The 20,871-nt window shown below is 37.4% G+C and overlaps 1 protein-coding gene across 3 annotated transcripts; it reads right to left on the bottom strand.

Annotated features, from left to right (window-relative positions):
• Positions 1–3,160: 3,160 nt before the first annotated feature.
• On the bottom strand, positions 3,161–20,077 carry LOC144022638 (advanced glycosylation end product-specific receptor). 3 transcript variants are annotated; one of them, XM_077527606.1, is made up of 7 exons: positions 19,923–20,077; positions 19,081–19,202; positions 17,903–18,101; positions 15,915–16,060; positions 9,484–9,625; positions 7,693–7,834; positions 3,161–4,489 (listed from the first exon to the last, which is right to left on the bottom strand). In XM_077527606.1, the coding sequence occupies exons 1-7, from the start codon at positions 19,972–19,974 to the stop codon at positions 4,396–4,398; spliced, it is 897 nt and encodes a 298-aa protein (XP_077383732.1). In that variant the 5' UTR covers positions 19,975–20,077; the 3' UTR covers positions 3,161–4,395. The 3 variants fall into 3 exon arrangements, with proteins under 3 accessions (XP_077383732.1, XP_077383733.1, XP_077383734.1); XM_077527607.1 differs by having other exon boundaries at positions 7,693–7,831; XM_077527608.1 differs by lacking the exons at positions 19,081–19,202; positions 19,923–20,077 and adding an exon at positions 18,700–19,036.
• Between the last annotated feature and the right edge of the window lie 794 nt (positions 20,078–20,871).

The following is a 20,871-nucleotide window of genomic DNA, read 5'->3' as shown; positions in this document are numbered from 1 at the left end:
AAAAGTGGGCCTCGGAAAGCTTTTTTTTTTTTTAAAAACGAAAACTAACTGAAAATACATTTTATGCTTACAAAATTAACTATAATGATAGCAAAAATGTCCTTTGTTTTAGTCTTTGGTCATTAATTGAACGCATGAGCCTTTGGGGATGATTTTAAATAGATTAATTTTGACATTAACCGGAATAAGGACATTTGAAAGTGTGTGACACAGAAGTGACGTCATCTAGCAACAGTCAATAGAAAAGCACCTTCAGATGATGTCGCTCCCATGTTTTTTTTACATATTGCAGACAAGTAATACACACAAAAAAACAACTAAAACTAATACTGAAACTAACTCAAACTAAGTATTAAATAACTATAACTTAACAGAACCACCCTGAAAACTAATTAAAACTAACTAAATTTAAAAAACAAAACTCAATAAATCAAAACTAGCTAAAATGAAAAATTCCAAAACTATAATAACCCTGCTGGGGTGTCAAGTAAACAACATCAAGATACGGTCTTTTTTTTTTTTTTTTTTTTCCCTAATGGGTTCATCATCATTTTTCAAGTGTGACTATTGAAATACATTTTTATTTTTTTGAAAATTTATATAATAAGAGTGCATAATAAATAAAAAATAAAAAATGCATAATAAAAATTAAAAGAAAGTCGACAATATTGTCCTGCCAAAAAAAATCACACCATCATATTGTGAATAAAGCTTCAATTCAACAAGAGAAATACACATAGATAAAATTGGTAAATCCAATGTTTGTATTTTATTTTTACTTTAATATAAGAATATTTCAATATGGGTTATGAATCTTATTCAGTAAAAAATAACAACAAAACATGTTATTTTTAAATCCATCCTATACATAAATGTATTCTATCCTGAAGCTCTTTTCCACAGGTTCATTCACAGGGCAGCGCGGAGGTGAAAGGTCACCATGCAACACGCTGCATAAGCACAGCATTGTAGCCGCATGAAATCCCTCCGAATTTTTTATTTTTTTTTCCTGCCGGTCCAGAGTCAGAGCCTTTTGGACCGTATAGCTGACTTCCACGGGTCGCTAAAGACGGAGAACTTCTTGAAGCACTCCTGAGGCGTTAAGCTACAATAAGTATGTATAGTTTGAGACGGGGGAAACGTACAGTATATACAGCGTGTAAAACATTCGGCCGTTGCACGGCGGGCGCTTGAATAATCAGTTTAATAACATTATCCCCGGCAAGTGCGCGGACACGCGGGCCGTTAATGAAGTGTCACCGTTAAACTGCCACTTCGGCCCCGTTTTATTAACGGCGGCCTACGGTCCAGCCACGCGCTGATAATAAAAGCCGGCATAACTTCAGCCGAACAAGTATGATGAAACCATCCGCACTGCCGGCGTGGCACGCTCATGTTAATAAGCCACCACCGACACCACGACCAAAACGAAAGAAAAAAAAAAAAGATGAACTTGTGGTCCGTGACGGGTATTTTAGGGGGGAGGAGGGGAGAATTGGAACAAAGCTCATTTAGTTTAGCTGCCTGCACTTCTAATAAATGGGCGTATTTTCAAGGGTACCTGACTTTTCGACAAAGTCTTATTTGCAGCGAGAGTATTTATGTGTGACTTTCCATTAGCTACACTTGCGCACACATCTAATAACATCCACGACGTGAGACTGAGGAACGATGCTGCCTGCACCAAAATAATAATGCTCACTTTGAGAGCTATTCGTTACTTTGGACTGTGGTTCAGCACTAGTTAGCCGGCCGTGCGGTCAATCAGTTAGTCAGTTAGAATCTAGAAGTAGCCTGCTAACTAGTGGATGGCACAAGCAAACTGTGAAAAACATGTTAGTTAGTTAGTTAGTTAGTTAGTTAGTTAGTTAGTTAGTTAGGATCCAACATTAGCCAGCTAACTAGTGGATGTGACGAACTGCGAAAAACAGTTAGTTAAAACTAGTCAGTAACATGCTAACAAATGGCTGAACATAAACAAAATGTAGTGGTGTTCTGAATATAGCACAACTGTTAGCTAGCTACCTTGTAGCTAGAACAAGGAATTAGCCTGCACAACAGTTAGTTAGTTAGTTAGTTAGTTAGAATCCAAAATTAGCCAGCTAACTAGTGGATGTGACAAACGAACTGCGAAAAACAACAGTTAGTTAAAACTAGTCAGTAGCTAGAACAAGGAATTAGCCTGCACAACAGTTGGTTGGTTGGTTAGTTCGTTAGTTCGTTAGTTAGTTAAACTAGTAAGTAACATGCTAACTAATGGCTGAACATACTAACAAAATGCAGTGGTGTTTTACAAATAGTACAACCATTAATTAGCTAGCTAGCTTGTAACTTGCTATAACAAGGAAGTAGCCTGCTTTAAGTAGCAAGTGATGGACAGATGGACAAAAAAATAAAATAAAAAGTAAAAGTGGTTTTCTGTAAATAACACAACTGGTTCATCAGTCAAGTCTGTAAGTTATAACCAGAAAGTAACGAGCCAACTAACTAACTAGTTAGTTGATCAGCTAGATCCAGGAAGTAACCTGCTAATGGCTGGACCTGCATTATAAATAGTGGTTCTCTGCAAATAGCACAACCACTAGTTAGGTGGATAGCGTGCTAGAACCAGGAAGTTACCTGCTAACTGATTAGTGAGAGTAACTAACAGCTGGAGACATAAACATGGTGCTCTGTGGATAGCACAACAGTTGGTTCATCAGCTAAGTTGACAAGGAAGTAGCCTGATAACAAACTAGTTAGTTAACTAGCAGCTAGAACCAGGAAGTTAACTAATGGATGGACAAACAGAAAAGTGGCACCTCGCCAATAGCAATAGTTAGTTAGTTAGTTAGTAAGATTGTAGGCAAAAGTCGATTTTGACAAAAGTTTGAGGAGGTAGTGGCATATTTCATTGACCTAGACTGATTCAATTTATTCAACTCTTTTAAGCCATTTCCTTATTTAGCTTATTGATTTTGATTCAGAACAAAGAATTCATTTTTCGTTTTCACCATTACATTGACACTTGGGGCAAGCAAGACAGTGATTCACCATATCCAGAAGATGGCGCTGCTGTGGGAAAAAAAAAAGCTTGCTGTGTGTGCACTGACGCAATATCATGGCCGCCGCTGCCCATCAAGTGCAGCTTGTGCGTCACATGTTCAACATCACGAGTCTCTGCTGACCAAAAGAATTTTATTGAACAAGTAGGAAAAAAAAAAAATCACACATCCAAAAGGTTAGTAAATCATGCTTCACAGCATATCCCGTATTTGCAAATCCCTGGCTAGCATGCAACTATGCTATATAACTATATATGAAATTTCAAGCATATTTATTGTTCTGTTTTATTTGGCTTTTTGTTTTTGTGTATTCACCTTTGGAATGTATTAAGTTATAAAAAGTAACAAGTCACATGCTCCTGCTTCATCACTTTTTGTTAGAATGATTTATGTCTTTTTTTACACTTGATTATTTAACACGGTTTAGATACCTAAATTCAATAAAATAATGCTAATGCTAACAAATGTGCTCCAAGGCAAGCTGTTTGTTGAACCCCGGGAAAACAGTCAAAACACAGAAGCGTACCACATACCACCCCATCAACCCCCGCCTCTTAAAGGCACATGTTCACAGAAACTACCAAAAGTACATTTATGCTTGCAATAAAATGCTTTAGAATGTGTGTAAAAAGTGTAAAATACATGTAAATGTGGTGTCAGAGGGGTGTGACTATAAAAAAATATATATATATATTAAAAAAAATTTATACGGACTCTTTATATCGCGGATTTTCACCGACTGAGGGTAAAATAAACGTGACTTTGCTGTACTCGGAGTCCTACTTCCATTCCACATTTACTCTATACGCATTCAAAAATGCTTCACCAAAGTGTGGACTCCCACTGATTGCACACGACGGTGATTATTATTCATAATGCACTCTAATATGCGTAAGCTGCGGCTGTGGGCGGTCTGTAAAACGGTCTTCATGAAATCAACAATCGGCAAGTGCAAAGGTCGTGGAAAAGCTGCTTGCAACGAGTTAAACGATGTCATGGGAACCCGATGAAGACATCAACGCAGAAACCGACAAACTCGAGAAAGCGAGAAAATAGATTTTCAAGCGCATACGCGCTGGATGCTAAGAAAGCTAAAAAAAAAATAAGAGGATAGCTCATCACCTTCCACGCCGACAAATAAATAGGCAGAAAATTGCCCGCCTTTTGTTCCGCCCGCCCGCCAGCACCCGCAAAGCAATCTCTTATGTCTTATGTCGATTTCTACCGTCCCTTTTTGCACGGCTCGCTCATCATCTCAAACCATCCGAGTCGCTCTTTAAGTAGCCACCTGACGCCATCCGTCACTCTCTTGGACGCGCAACTCCATCTTCCTCGCATTTCTCGCTCGCCGTCACACGGCGACCAGCGGCTGCTTGTCTCCGTAGTTCAATTGCAGAGCTTCCGAGCTGTCCTTGTAGATGGGCTTGGTCTGGGACCTGTCGTCGCTATGGAAACCAAAAAAGACACAGGTGGGTGCCATCAGAAGGTTGGAAGTACCCGAGTCAATGTTCTCGGCTGAGGGTCTCGAAATTGTATATTACTTAATTATTAAAAGGGAAGTCAAGTCAAAAATGTTCTTTACATTATGTTCAATGAAAAAACACTAATTGTGGGAATGCTGAAAGCTACTACTACTACTACTACTACTACTATTATTATTACTAGTAAATAATAGTTAATTACTTTGTAATTTTCACATAATTTATCTTACAATTTCCTTCATTTGCATTCAGCTATTAGCATTCAGCATTCCCACACAATTTCTGCAGAAATTGCCCTTAGTCTAGTCGAAACACGCCATTCTGATTAATATTGTGCAAAATCCACCTGTCTTTATCCATTTCAGGGGGCGGCCATTTTGCCACTTGCTGTCGACTGAAAATGACATCACAGTTGCTCAGGTAACGATCAATTATGGGTCACCAAGTTGTGTTCAAATGAGGAAAATAAAAAAGAATTTTTATGAGACTTGTTTTTTGTGTGTCTGTGTGTGTGTTATTACTAGTCCTGATTTGCACAAAAAAAAACATGACATAAAATGTTTCACAAGAAGGCATTTTAATATTATGAGAAAAATGTAAGGTTATGATAGTAAGGTAAAAAGTCACTATTTTATGAGGAAACAAAAAACATTTTATGAGACTTTCATTGGCCGATTGTGAGCGCAACAAAATCAATATTACAATTTAAACAGGGTCATGCAAAAAGATATAGTAGAGTATTATGAAAAAAATACTAATAATATTACATGTGTACAATTTCCGGGAAAAGTGCCATGATAATGACATTTTTAGAAAAAAAAAAAAAATCTCTTATGAGACTAAAGCTGTAGTATGAGAAACTCTAATAAGACAGATTTAAGCAAATAAAGTCTATTATGATGATGAAAAAAAATGTGAAAATAGCTACATTAGTAAAGAGCGAAACATTTTTAGAACATAACTCCTAATTTGAAAGTCAAAATGTTGTCGATTACGATGTGAGAGAAGTTGTCGTTTAGTGAGGTGTTGCATTTCTCTTTGTGCGAAAGCAAAAAAATAAAACATAAAAATAATTAGTGTATGCTATTTTTAAACTTCATTCATGCATTTTCTATCGTGCTTGTCCTCGTTAGGGTTGCGGGTCAGCTGACTTCCCACCCTTGACTGCTCGCCAGCCAATTTGCACTTATTTTGAATTCAAATACTGTAATTGCGCTGAATTTTAAACAACCAAGCTAGAAAACAGCATTAAAGTGTAAGAAATGTTAATGCAAATAATTTTCCAGGGATTCATTTAAATGTAAAGGGTCAATAAGAAAGATACATTTTCTTGCCGCGCCATAAATATGCACGAATCAGCCAATTTCCGATGAAAATGCAAATATTTTCCGCACATGTGGAGACGAGGTCAATGAGCAAAGCGGCGGCAGGGGTCGCGGTTGCGAATTAACATGCCGTCACCGGGCAAAATCTGACGTGACTTCCATTAAAGTTGCGCTGCCGGGGTGCTTTTTACACTTCAAATATTACCAACGACTTAAAGCTGCTGTTAATCGGGTCAGCGGCGGCGGGGGCGGGGGGGTCGTTCGGACCTGCTGCGATACATTTTTTATATATTCAGGCAAGCGTGCACGCACCGAATGCACACAGATGCCAAAAATGGAACAAAAGCGTACAAACAGGATCTGATGAGAACAAGCACCGACTTGCACAAAAAAGGTACTTTCCATACAAGATGAGAGCGGAAGAAACGAAACGACTACTGAGGGAAATATTTGGAAAAAGTTGTGACAGCAAGAATAAAGCTGAGGATAAAGTCTTAAAATTATCAACGAGAACGAAGCTGGGGAAAAACTGTGAGATGATTGAAGTCGTAAATTCAAGAGGGAAGTTTTTGTAATGGCAACAGAATAAAGTAAAAATTATAATGCTATAGAATATATTCGTAACTTCGCACGAATTAAGTTGCAATTAAAAAAAAAAGAATATTATGAGAAGAAACCTGTAATTTCATGAGAGAAATTGTAATGTTAAATAATATTTTTAAAATGAATAAAGTCATAATTTTACCATAAAAAGTGGAAATTTATGACAAATGTATTATTACATGATAGTCTTAAAAGAATAAAGAAATATTCTCTTATAATATTGTTGAAATGTTACACAAATAAGAAAAAAAGACGAAAAAGAGAAAAAATAGTTTAGAAGTATAATCTCAATTTTATGAAAAAAAAAAAAAAACTACAATGCTAGAATTTTATGATTGAAATTTTATGAGGACAAAATATATAATGTTACGAGAAACAAAGTTTCCAATTTTAAAATTTTACAAGAAAAAAAAAACATTTTAAGATGTGATTTTGTGAGAAAAAAAAGCTGCAATGTTACAGCAATAGTTTCAGTTTAATGTGAATAAATTCCTAATTTTATCCCCCCAAAAAAAGTGTTAATTTATGACAAAAATACCATTATTACCATAGTCTAATTTGGATTAAAAAAAAATATTACAATACTAATGTAATATTGTGTGGTGAAAAAAGTTGCAATGTTATGAAAGTAAAGTTTTGATTCATTTACAATAAAGTCTTAAATTTAAGTCTCAATTTTATGAGAAAAAATGTAATTGTATGAGAATGAAATCCAAATTTTATGAGAAAAAATGTAATGTTAAAAGAATAAAATCATACATTTTCAAAAACAAACTTGTACTGTAATATGTAAAAATTTGACAAAAAAAGTCAGAATTTTATGAGAATTGTCGTACTTTTGAGTCATATTTTACAAGAATACGTCAAGTCTCAATTTTATGAGAAAAAAAGTTGGAATGCCATTAAAATAAAGTGCTAATTTTACGAGAAAATGCAATGAAACAAGAATGAAGTTACATTCCAAGACTGAACTTGCAATGTCATAACAAAAAAAAAAAGTTCTGAAATCAAAGAATTAATTATGTGCGAATAACATAATTTTCCAACAGCAAAGCCGAAATCTTCACCAGAAAAAAAATGTGCAATGCGGCGAGTATTCAAATTTAAAGTCATAATTTTTAGGGAGTTTTTCTGTGAAATATGACTTATTTTATCGAACAAATCCAACTCGATTGACTTTAATTGGGTGGACTGGTGGTAACATGAGAAGAATCCTGTTTGGTACTGAGTGTATCTTACATGGGCTTAGTCCTGGTTCTCTTCCTCCTGCGGTAGATGCAAACGCTCAACGCGGCCACGAGCATGGAGAGGCCGCAGGTGGCCACCAAGGAGGTCATCAGCACCAGACGGCCCGTGTGGGTCTCAAACCAACTGGCGTCTTCTGTGGATCACAGTCAAGTCAGCGAAAACCCTTTCATCAAATCTCAAGTGGCGGCCATTTTCGCCACTTGCTGTTGACTGAAAATAATGACCAATCACGGCTCAGCTTGCGAACATCACATGACCAAACTCAGAAAAGATGTCATCACCCGTCGTTTGATAATCGTCGTCAATTATACGTGGATTTTCACAATTTGCAGGCTAACTGAATCTTTTCCCCTGCGAAAAACTGAAGTTGATTACGTAACCTTTGTGTTTAGGTTTGTTTGGGAATTTTGACATTCATTAATTGCAATGACAACTTTACGACAAAATAATGATGTTATAGATTGATGTGGAAAATATGCATGAAGCAAGAATATTCGCCAAGGTCTGATTTTTTTTTTTTTTTTAATGAATTTACCTGGCACTTTTCCAGCACAAGTAACAAAATGTGACATTCCAGAGCCCTTCAAGGATGAAAAATCATTATCAGCATCCCAGAGAGATTTCCTGTTTAATTAGCAGACGCGCTCTGGGGGAAGCGATTGGAGACACTTTGGCACGCCGGCGACCCGCAAGTCAATTGCCGCAGTCGTACGATCTCGCCCATAATAAATAACGCACAGCAGCTTCATGACACTTTTAGTGAGCGAGAGAGGACGACGTTTAAAAAAAAAAAAAAAAAAAAAAAAAAAGGCCGGCGCATCGCGAACGCTGCCGTCCTCTCACAGGTCACCGATAAAGATGATGGAGACAGATGAGGCGCCCTAATCGGATTAGCCGGGAATGTTGTAATGAAATTAGCGGCGGTGAAAAATAAGACAGTTTGCCTGCTGGGACAAAGACGAAGCGTCAGTCCGGCGGGGACGGCCGCCCGTCAAGACCGCCGGGCGTTTCCAATCGACGTGACCTGGACGACTTTCACATTTCATTACGCTCGTCGGCCATCAAGCGTTTGATCGCCCCTGCGGAGTCACGGGCGCCGTTGACGCCAGCCGCCACATTTGCAACACAAAAACAGATGGAAAGTGTGGAAGTTTGTTTGTTCTTGACGACGGAGAAAATGAGCGGGAAGCGAATTGACCAACTGAAGGCTGGGTGAAGGAAAGGAACAAAAATTTGAATTTGACGTGCAATTTCTAGAGAAATTGCGTGGGAATGCTGAATGCTAATATTTGAATGCATGTGGAAATTATGTGGAATACTTTATTTTAATAATAATACTATTAATACTACTACTACTACTACTACTATTACTACTACTACTAATAATAATAATAACAATAATAAAATAATAATAGTAAGAAGAAGAAGAAGGTCAAATGTCATTGAATATAAGGGATGTTAAATAATTGGACGATGATTACGAAGTTGAAGTTGGACTAAAATCTGCTCCAGCTGGGATTCGAACCTTAGTCTCTATGCACTAGCCATTTGCTATAACCTCTGGAGTATCGTTGACTTGTAAAGGAAAGGTGCAGGAACGGAACTGACATTCAAACCTGACGTGCAATTTCTGGAGAAACTGTGTGTGAATGCTGAAAACGCTTTTGAAAATGCTTTTCACATTTTATTTCCAATGTCTTGAAATGTGTTGGGACTTTTGAAGGACACAAGATCACTTTTGAGGATGTTGCCCTTTGCTCCTTCGACTTGAGTTTTCCTTACCAGGCAGAACGACGAGGCTTATGCTGTGCGTTTTGTTGATCAGCGTGCTGGGGTGTTCGGCCGTGCACGTGTACACGCCGCTGTCGGTGGCGCTCACTTTCTTCAGCGTCATCGCGGGCAGCGGCAGAATCCAGTCGTCACCCTGAAGTTCAAGAAACAAGATGAACTCTCCGAGTAAAGTTAGGAAAGGTAATAAAACGCTGGGTAAAAGCCTGCTTAAAAGTAAAATGCTTGCAGATGATTTCAATAAAAAAAATACAATAAAAAGACGTTGCTGCTCTGTGGGTACAAAGCCTATTAAAATAGCAAAACATTTTATAACACTTTAACCCTCTTAAAGGAATACAAGACTTATGACAAACTAATCAGCTCTTCTGTGAAATGGCTGACTTGCCAAACATTTGTGTCTAGCCAAAAGCGAAGATGAAACCGGCCAATGAGGGAGACACATTCAACCGCCCGCCTCATAGTGAGTCGCAGTTGCATGTTACCGAGGCTCAAATTACCAGTCAAGTCACATTGTTCACTCTGGAAATATAAATTGTGGACGGTTCCTAACCTGGATGGTAGACTTCTGGGTGACTTTCACAATGCTAGGCTAAACTACATGCCGTGCGCTAAGCACGCTTTAGCCCACATTAGGAGTGGCCACACCCCCACACTGAATGACATGAAACCTGGCATGCTGAGCATTTTACTCTGAACAGAATTGGCACAGCAATTGCGATCGAAGGCGGTCTTTTTCTTGCCCATTACGTCAGGCACGGGATACGTCATCACGGTCGCGTGACCAGGAGAATGGCGTTCACCACGGTATGTTCTTATTTTGATACTTTTAATCAGTTTAAAAGAACATTCAGGGAATAAAATGGCAGATATATTTGCACTTGTATTCTTTACATACAATGCCTAATCCAATACTGGAAAATGAGTTACAAGTTTTGTATGGCTCAGTGGTAGAGTGGTTGTCTCCTATCCGTTAGGTTGTGGTTCGATCCTCACCGCTGGTGACTATGTCAGTGTCCACGAGCAAGACACTGAACCCCGATTTGCTCCCAGTGGACCTGGCAGCGCCTTGCACGACGGCAAGGTGAATGAGTGTGGGTGAATGGGTGAATGTGAGGCTACAGTTGTAAAGCGCTTTGGGCACCATATGGTGTCGTTAAAGCAGTCCATTTACCATTTAAAAACAACCGCTTAAAAGTCAATTTAGCAGGGGTGCGACGTTGCGAAATATGAACCGAACAAACAAAAAAGAAAGCGCGCCCGCATTTCCACCAGTCAATAACCGAGATAACGCCGCCGTCTGCAGAGCGATGCGACAACAGCAAGCGACAAGGAGACACACACACAGGCGGGCGACACGACGCGTAATGAGATGGCAAGGGAGCAAGGGATGAATCCTGACACGCAAATAGCATCGCTATTTGCCAGACGGCGCTCCAAACAAACAAACAAACAAACAAACAAACGTGGAGGTGGCGCTAAGGAGCAACACAACAACCTCGCAAAAAAAAAAAAAAGACATTACACCATGCAAATGATTTGGCACCTGGGAGCTGCCACGCCTGCCAACAAAGACCGTTTCAATTTGAATGCATGAGAATTAAGAGGATTCCACCCAAGCCGGGAAACAAACAAAATAAACAGGACAGTTTTTTGGCCAAAGCGGCATTTTGTATGCAAATGTGCAGGCTGGCAGAGCAAGCGGCCCCCCGATTGCCGTCATGACCGGCACCCACGCTTTTGCTGTCCGTCAAAAAAGGGGACGCCGGGATGCCGCTACCCCGACGGCCAAAAATCCGGCAGGCGGATAACGGGCCCGGCACTCCTCCCCATGGCTGGGTTGACCGCGGGACTGACAGTCACGCTGACAGGCAAGCAAGGACGCCGGCAGGTGCTGAATGGCTTCGAGGAAACGCCACACGCCGACATTCACAATATCGACATGGACGGAAGCGGGGAAAGCACAAGAAAAGACGGCTTGAGGTTTGACGCTTACCAAGTTCACTAACATGGCTGACTTTGTGAAAAGTGAACATTTTTGCGTGATGCCATGGCATGCTTTTCATCAATGCATGTCTGACATTAATGACTTTTTTTGTTTTTTGTGGGGTTGGGGGGGGGGGGTTCTAGTTAGCAATGTACAATACTACATTTTTTAGGACTGATAATAGTACAACTATTCACACTGAGTACTTTCTGACGTGGATGATGAGTCGCCATTGTGTCAAGGTGCCATAAGTATCAGTGGCTGGTATCGGCAGCCTCCAAGAGTACCCAATACCTGGTATTGGTACTCGCCCATCCCTAGTTCTAGTATTAGATTTATTTTTTTGTTTGGACTCACCTCATCAACAAGAGATGGAATAATGTTATGTTAATTACCAGTCGTACTATTTGATTTATTAAAATAGTTCGCATAATTAGTGTTATTTTGTTTTTAGAACATTTATCGGAAAAAAGTAAAATGTTTATTTTTGTCGGTTTTTATTTCGTTCTATTTTTTAATTAAATGTTTTTTTTATAAATTATTTTAATTAAATTTATTTTTTTTATTTTTTACAAAAAACAGCTTTGTATTGTTTATAAGAGTGGTTCTCTAATTGTTTACACCAAGTACCACTCAAAAAAAAAAAACTTTTTATTTCTCCAAGTTAGAGGTGTGCAAAATTTCCGATTCTTAGATTATTCACGATTCGGCCGTGGAACAATCGAGAACGATTCACAAAAGTCCAAATTCCGATTATATAAATATGCCAAGGGAACCAAAACTAAAAGTGGACCGGAGCGGAAAGTACGCGGAACTGAAACGCAGTAGCGCGCGCGGTCTTCGGGACGCTTAATGGGACGGACCGAGAGTACACATCCACAACTCACGCCTCGACAGTCAAAACAACAACAAGCATGGCTGAGCTGACCAACCCACCTCTTCGTCAGATCAGACCTGCTCCGAAAAGGCAAACAACTTCAGGCGGAAGTATCAGCTAGCTGGCTGCAGTGCGTCGGTTAGCGTTCGACAGGGCGCCGCGCAGTGATACGAACGAACGAACAGAAAAGTAGTGGCTGGCGGTAATGGCGTCTGACTTTATTCAGAAAAGAGTATTGTGGTGGAAATGTATCACGCTTTTGAAAACAAATAGTTTTTTTTTTTAGAAGAAAAACGCTTTATTTCCGAGACCCCAGCCAGCTTGCTGGACTATTTTCCTCTCGTCCAACGTCGAACATGAACGCGTGTCACCGAACGCTGTCAGAAAGAAGTCAGTGTTGATCGCACACACGGGAGGTGAGGATCAAATTGAGATTCATGTTAAAAAAGCCGAACGATCCCTTTAATGTTTACACGTTCATGTTTACACAAGTTAAAAAGCAGAAAAGCACTTGAGTTTTTTTTTTTTTTTTTTGTACCTCTGAGAAACTTTAATGTTTACATGTTCATCTTTACACAACTTAAAAAGCAGGAAAGCACTTTTTTTTTTTTTGGCATTTGTATTGAAGTAGTAGTTCACATTGTCTTTCATTTATATCTCAGTGCACTTTTGAGTGGATAAAAATAATATATTTTTGCTCAATGCTATGTTTTATTCTGTTGAAGACTGAATATACTTAAAAGCTGTTGTTACAGAATGAGGACTTGAGTATTTTATTTACTGTTTTGAACTGTTAACTTGATACTGAAATAGTAGTTTATTTAGGCCTGAGAGGACTTTTGTACTATTTTTGTAACTAATGTACGAAACATTAAAAGCACCAAAATACATTGGTTTTTTTCTGCTGCCTGGGGGGAAATCAATAATCGTTTTATAATCGAATCGTAGCCTCTGAATCGTAATCGCAATCGAATCGTGAGGTGCCCCAAGATTCCCACCTCTACTCCAAGTACATGTCTTGTTTTTAACAAATGTTTTTATCCAAATCATTGAATCATCAACAAATTAATCAACAGATTACTTTATTAAAATAATCTTTAGTTGCCACCTTGATTAATTTAATTAACTGCAAAAACAGCATATTTTTGTTTTTTTCACTTTTTATTAAATTTACTGAAATATTTTTAATTCTAAATACCGAAATTGATTGTAATATAAAATTTACTTTCCATGAGGAAATCATTAAAAAACAGATTCAAAAATGAACTAATAACGAGAATTACTTTTGCTGGATGTGCCCCTCACTCGGCATTCGCATCCTTTCCACGCCTCCAAGAAGACTTGAATGACGATGTCGACACACCCTCGACTTTTTGACCCCCTTCGATGGCGCTCAAAATCAATACAGTTATTGATTTGTATTATATTATATTGTTACATTTTGTATTGTCTGGCTGGCCTCTGACGTTGACTTTGAAGCTGGCGTGCGTCTGCCAATTCGTCAACTTTTGCCAGCTTGGCACAGTCAACTGTCACAACGTGTCACATTCGTTTCCCTCCAGCGCAGCGCTTGAATAATTCAATGCTTTGTTATTAACAACCAAACAAAAAAACAAAAAAAAATCATTTACAAATCTACGCGCATCATTACTTTGAGGTCGCCTCGCTCTTGTCCGGACCTCGTTAGTCTTCAAATAGGCGAGCTTGACTTGACATCAGCCAAGCGTGATGACGAGAAAAGGCGAAGAAGCAGCAGCTTGACAGGCACCACGACGGGACACAACAAAACGGTGACGCGGCTTGAACAAAACACGTGCACACAAAACCGCCAGGTGGCGCTCAAGCACCTGTTTTTGTGCAGTGACCGAAGCAAGTGTCCTTTTTTTCTTCTCAGCTCAACTTTATTTATAGAGCACTTAATAAAAACAACTGTCGCTGCATACAAAGTGGCGTACATGGTGTAAAATCAGACATGCAAAAACAGAAAAACAAAACACTAAAACAGTAAACACCATATAAAACTACAATGCCGAGTCTCATGCTGAGTCAAAAGCCAAACAATAAAAATGTGTTTTAAGAGCCGTTTTAAAAACGGACAGAGAGGAAGCGGACGCGGCCCAGAGATGAACAAATGGGTCACTGGGACCAAACACCGTATATTTGGACGTCATCCGGTGAAAATTAATACCATATTTTTTTAAGGGGCAGTAAATACAATGAAAACAGCAGGGGCCCCAAAATTGATCCCTGTGGAACACCACACGACAGTGGGGCAGAGCCATCAAGACTAACACAAAAGGTTCTTGATTCATCGACATTTGTTTTTTAATAAATTGCCGTCTTAATTCCGCTCGTTTATATTTATAATATATATTAGGGGTGTTAAGAAAAAATCGATTCGGCAATATATTGCAATATTACAGCGCGCAATTCTTGTATCGATTTAATATGCGGCCAAATCAATTTTTGATGGAAATATTCAACAAAAAGTCTTACTTAGGGTTCACACTTTAAGAATGGAAGAATGTTATATTAATGGAACATTAAACGTTAATTTAATTTGAATGCTGTTCAAACATGAAACAGATTGCAACCTGTTAAGTACAGTGTTAACATTTCAGTTATCATGCAAATCTTACAGTGTACATGTACAAGTTTACTGATTAGTATTTTCTAAATCTGAGTAAAAAATAAATAAAAAAATAAAAAAATCGCAATAACTGACTTGCAGATTCGTATCGGGATTAATTAATCGGTATCAAATCGAATCGTGACGCGGATCGAATAGATCCATTTCAAAAAGTGTTAACTTCAAGGAACTAATGATTAAAATTTCCAGAGATGCTGCTGCGCCTGGGAAGTATTTGCACCTTCTATTTTTGTTTGATGTGTAAATAAAATTTTAATACTTAAAAAAATATTTGCTGTAAAACAACAACAATAGGGAACTATTTTTACATTTCTATTTAAATTTTGACGACATGTGACTGCTCCTGGGAGATCCCTGAACTTTTAGTTATATTTTTTAAACCAAAGATGTCTATTGGCTATGATTTTTTTTTTTTCAGACTACAATATTTTATGAACCCTAAAAGTCGTTTAATAAACATATGCTTAAAAAAAATAAACAATTTATTAGCTGGAGTTTGTATTTTTTCAGATTTTGATGCCAATATTTTCCCTTTTAGTGAAAATGAATATCTGCTCCAAATATCGGTTATCGGTGTCCTTGACGACTAATAATCGGTATCGGTATCTGCGGTCTATCTCTACTGTATATGATTTATCTGAGTCTCCTTTTTGTACGTCACAAACAGCTGCCATTTGAACAGGGGTGTGTAGACTTTTCATATGCATTGTAGCTTCCGCTGACCTCTTGTTTACAGTTTTTTTTTTTTATTGCCTGTGCTGATTGTGTTTATTGAGACAATTACACAAGTTACCAAGCTCTCAATTATATCAAGAAATTATTTTACCTGTATGCAGAATGTTTATGCACGTGCTGAACCGGTGCAAAATGAAAAAGCAGATGGAAAAAACAAAAGACGATTCAAGGCTCACCTCCTTGTACCAGCAGTAGTTGGGCTCTTCCGAGGAGCTGGCCGAACACTTGAGCGCCACGTCGTCCCCTTGCCGTACGCGAAGCTCCTGCGGCAGACCCAGGAAGCTGCTGAAGCCCTCCCGGGAAAGATGCACATCTCCAAGATCTATAAGCAAACATATTTGCATCAGGAAAAAAAAATACGAGCACTTACATAATAGATGGTAATTAGTGTTAGCATTAAGCTAGCAGACTGAAAGGCGAAGCTCCAGTTGTTTTAAATTCACACTGTGTAACTTTGTTTTATGTTTTAAAGGTTGCACTTCACCACTACAGGCCGATCCCTAGAGCGAAATATTTTTTTGTCCACGCCTAATTTGCAGAATGATAAACTCCAGTAAGAAAGCCCTCATGGCGACTCACAATGCGGAGTCATCAATAATGATCGTACAGTAATGGACTTATTGAGAAGGAGTGTTGTGAATAATGGCTTCTTTTTTCTCTTCCATCTCAATAGAAGCCCTTCGTCGTCCTCGCCGCTCTCTAATCTTCTTCTTCGTATTGATCCTCCCGCGTGAGGCCGGCCGGGGGAGGCTATCGCGCAGTGCCGCCCGCCGGTCGATTGGACGGCCACGGAGAAGATCGAGGACGCCGATAATCCGAGCGGCCGTGCCACGGATGCTGTGGAACGCAAACGCGCGCTGATAAATTGGATCTCCTGCTGAGGAGGGAAAGGGTTTGAATATGCGAAAAAGCTTTCTATCAGCGCCACGCGTGGATATTTCTTCGGTTATTAACTATTAACTCATTCACTCCCAGCCATTTTTAGTGAAGCAACCCTCTTCGCTGTTTCACTGGATTTTGCAAGGCCCACAGAATACTGTGTTCAATTGCTATAAAAACATAGAACCGCCAAAAGAAAGATTAAAGTCTCTTCTTTCAACATTAAAAAAGTATATTTGTATCTGTTTCAGTTTTGCAGCAATTAGCATTAGAATATAGCTAAGGTTAATCAATATCCACATTCCTGGTGAAAACACTGCCTGATCGCTTATACTCTGCTGCCACCTGTTGGCCGTGTTTTGTAATATCTACCATTGCTTTAAGCCACCTCTTCATGTCAGAAGCTGCATCAAAGCCTTCGGTATGCTGTTGCATTTAAAAAAAAAAACAACAAAAAAACGTACACATACGCTTTTGGGAGTGAACGACAAAGTATTAAAATATGTGTTTACACGTTTATGGGACAGAAAATATTTTTCAAATGAATTAATGATTTTGATTTGAAAAAATGAATAATTAAATATATATTTTTTTTAAAAAGGTCACAGTCCAAATTTTTAAGTTGAGTGAAAAAGATTAATTAAAAAAAAATCTTAGAAAAAAAAAATCTTAGTCAGAAAATGTATTAAAAATAAAACAAAAAAGACAGCAAATGTATTAAAAACAAAAACAAATAAAAGGCAGGGATTTTTTTTTTTAAAGTAACTATAAAATGTTCAAAAACAAAAGAAAGGCAGAAAATTATCATTAAAATATTTTTGAAAATGCCAAAAAAAAAAGTCAGAAAATGTTTTAAAAACAAAAAGCATAAAAAAAATTCAAAAAGTATAAAATGTTCAAAAACAAAAGAAGAAATCCTGAAAACTAGCATAAAATGTCCACAAAATTGCAAAAAATGTAATAAATTTGCTGGCATTAAGGCAGCAAAACAATATATCCTTGAAATGTCCAACAAAAGGAAGAAGAGGGGCAATAAATTACTGTAATATGTCCATAATCATCACAATCTTCAAATGTTTTGTGGCTCCAGGCACATTTTTGGTTATTGATTTGGCCTAAAATGGCAGAAAAGGTTGCTGACTCCTGTTTGAATGTCTGCTGGGGCCACCGCAAGTACAGCGTGAATGAAACACGATCTCTGCTTTCCAGAGATTTCGAGTTCCGAGACCCAAACATTTGGATACAAGCAAATAAAACATTTTTTTATTTGAGCATAAGCACTCACAGTGCACTTTGATGGACAGCGTCTCGGAAACGCCGTTCGGCGCGCTCAACGTGCGGTCGTCCGACACACAACGGAAGAGCCCGTCGGAAAACAGCACGACGTGGGGAACGTGCATCACCAACTTGTCGTCCACCTGCTCCACATTCAGGTCGTACAAGCACCAAGATCCCGGCCACACTCTGTGCCACATTTGCAGGACCTGTGCAGGGGAAAAAAAAAAAAAAAAAAGAACAATATCATAGGTAATAAAATTGATTAATTGAAAGCTATTAAATACAGTGTTATCTTGCAGGGCGTAGCTGTACAGAAAATGGTTAAAAATCCACGAGTAATAGACGTCCAAACGGTTTCTAATTGGCGACAGTGGAGCCTTGAGAGACGACTGACCTGTTAAGCGAATTATTCAAGATACGAGATGTCTTTTTTGTTGTTGTTGTTGTTCTGACTTTTGAGCGGACTTGAGACATTAAAAACAGTATGGTAGAGGAAAACTGAATTCAACTCACATTACAATTACAGAAAGCAGAAGTTTAGCAAATAGTGAACTTTTCATCAAAAAAATAAGTTTCATCCTGCATATTACCAATATAATGTATAATGTCCTGTAAGAATTAAACTGTGTGTTATTTAAAAAAGCAAACTACGCTGTTTAAAGAAAGAACTGCTAGCTCGATGCTAGCACGAATGGAAAATGCCATTGTCATGCTAATGTTAGCATCAATTGTCGCGATTTACTACCCTTTAAGCAACTAATATTTTAACACAAAACGCATGTAGACAGATAATATAATACTTACCGGCGCATTTTATTAACCCTCGACGTAAAATGACTAATATTACAACACCTTACTGAGCAGCAGTACGGTAGAAATAGAAGAAAAAGAAGTCTACATTCTTCTTTCTTTGTTTGCGTCTGCATGACTATAATATGAAGTACTGCCTCCTGGTGGCCAAAGGTGGCACACCAGAACAAAAACAGATTCAGCTATGTTTTCAATTAATGTTTTAATATTTTATGGTGCTATATTTCCATATTAAAACGCACACATATTGTTTTTTGGGGGGACAGTGGCAGGAAGAGATCAATGGCATGATTTGCGATTCGAGTGTGGTCACGGATCCGAATCCGGCTCGTATCTGCGAGGCAGGACCTTCGCTTTGCACTTGAACCAGCTCACCTGGGAAAAAGTTTCGAAACGAACGTGGCTGATGTTGGATTCGTTATCAGAAAAGAGGCACTCCAGTGTCACGCTGTCACCTTCCATGACAACCTCACTCGGACCTCGAATGAGCAAGGAACCTGCACACAAACAAAAAACGAAACCATGATGAAATTCCCCCCACAAACTGTTCACTTCCTGGAGCAATTTTAAAAATCCGGTATAAAACAGGTTCTTCCACTTGAACAAAATGATAGATTTAAAACTCTTGCACCTGCAAATAACTAGATAACTAAAGAAAAAAAAAAAAAAAAAAAAAATATATATATATATATATATATATATATATATATATATATATATATATATATATAAATATATAAAAATATATAAATATATATATATATATATATAAATATATATAAATATATATATAAATATATAAATATATATAAATATATATAAATATAAATATATATATATATATATATATATATATATATATATATATATATATATATATAAATATATAAATATATATATATATATATAAATATATAAATATAAATATATATAAATATAAATATATATAAATATATATAAATATATATAAATATATATAAATATATAAATATATATATATATATATATATATATATATATATATATATATATATAAATATATATATATATATATATATAAATATATATATATATATATATATATATATATATATATATATATATTGCATGTAGTCATAACATACTTTTATACTTTAAGTTCTTTTTACTTGTTCAACAACAACAACAAATAAAATAGAAGAATTACTAGAGGCGTCATAGAGCAAAACAATATTTACCATCAACATGGAAAGTCATTCCGAGGAAAAAAAGCACAGACAGCAAATCCATTGCGTTCAATCTAAATCGACAATTGTTTGTGTCGGCATACAAGGTATGTCGCCCTAACCTGGGTGTTGTTTAAAAAAGAAAATGATCAAACTAGTGTTAAAAATACAGAGCTGGAGCAGGTGTGGCTTACCAATGTGGACAAACAGGTCAAACCTTTTCAGAAGCTTGGCTCGCATTGGCACATGACATTTTTATAGCCGCGTACACCCTCTGTTAATACAACCCACTTTGCCACTTAAAATGCTAAAAAAATAAAAAAATAAAAAAATAAAAATAATTGCTTATACGAGTAAAATGATACAACACGGCTTGTAAACTTTCCACCTGGTGATTTTAGTTGCACTTTTGTGTGCGTGTGTTTGCTGTTTGTTGGATACTTAAAACGTCATGACGCCGTGCAGCTTTCGGGCCTGGTCAAACCTGTTTTGAGTGTACTTATCGTTTAATAATAAGGCCTAACTTATCTTTTGTAAGCCACAGTTAGTCTCAGCTGTTTGTTTTTAACTCTTGTTTTGGAACGATTTAATTTCGTAAATGTATATTTTAATGGGATAATTATTAAGTAATGGGATAGTTATTAAGTGCATGTTTTTATTCATGTATTTAAGTGTATTGTCTTGTTTCTGGTTTAAACCGAGGCCTACTACTACTACGCTACTGTGTTTTAATATGGTTAAAATAAATTATTTTTTATTTTCGCACATTCATCGGGGAAAAAAAGAACAACTAAATAAGAAAAATAAAACCGATATAAACAAATATAAGATATATAACATGTTCGGAAAAGGAGTAGAAAGAAATATGAACTTTTTTTTCTATTAGTCAAACTATATATTTTTGGTTGTATTGGTGTAAAAAGGATTTCGATATTAACTGCAAGTTATTTAGTTGTAATGA

Source organism: Festucalex cinctus, chromosome 7, assembly GCF_051991245.1.
Source record: "Festucalex cinctus isolate MCC-2025b chromosome 7, RoL_Fcin_1.0, whole genome shotgun sequence".
Classification (NCBI taxonomy): Eukaryota; Metazoa; Chordata; class Actinopteri; order Syngnathiformes; family Syngnathidae; genus Festucalex; species Festucalex cinctus.
The sequence above is the reverse complement of the archived record's forward strand: the minus strand, read 5'-3'. Positions and strand labels throughout refer to the sequence as shown.

Coding starts and splice junctions, on each gene's coding strand:
- LOC144022638 (XM_077527606.1), bottom strand. CDS start 19,974: ATGGATTTGCTGTCTGTGCTTTTTTTCCTCGGAATGACTTTCCATGTT. Junction 19,203..19,922: donor AATGACTTTCCATGTTGATG/GTAAATATTGTT, acceptor GTTTGTGTGCAG/GTTCCTTGCTCATTCGAGGT. Junction 7,835..9,483: donor AAGCCTCGTCGTTCTGCCTG/GTAAGGAAAACT, acceptor TGTGATCCACAG/AAGACGCCAGTTGGTTTGAG.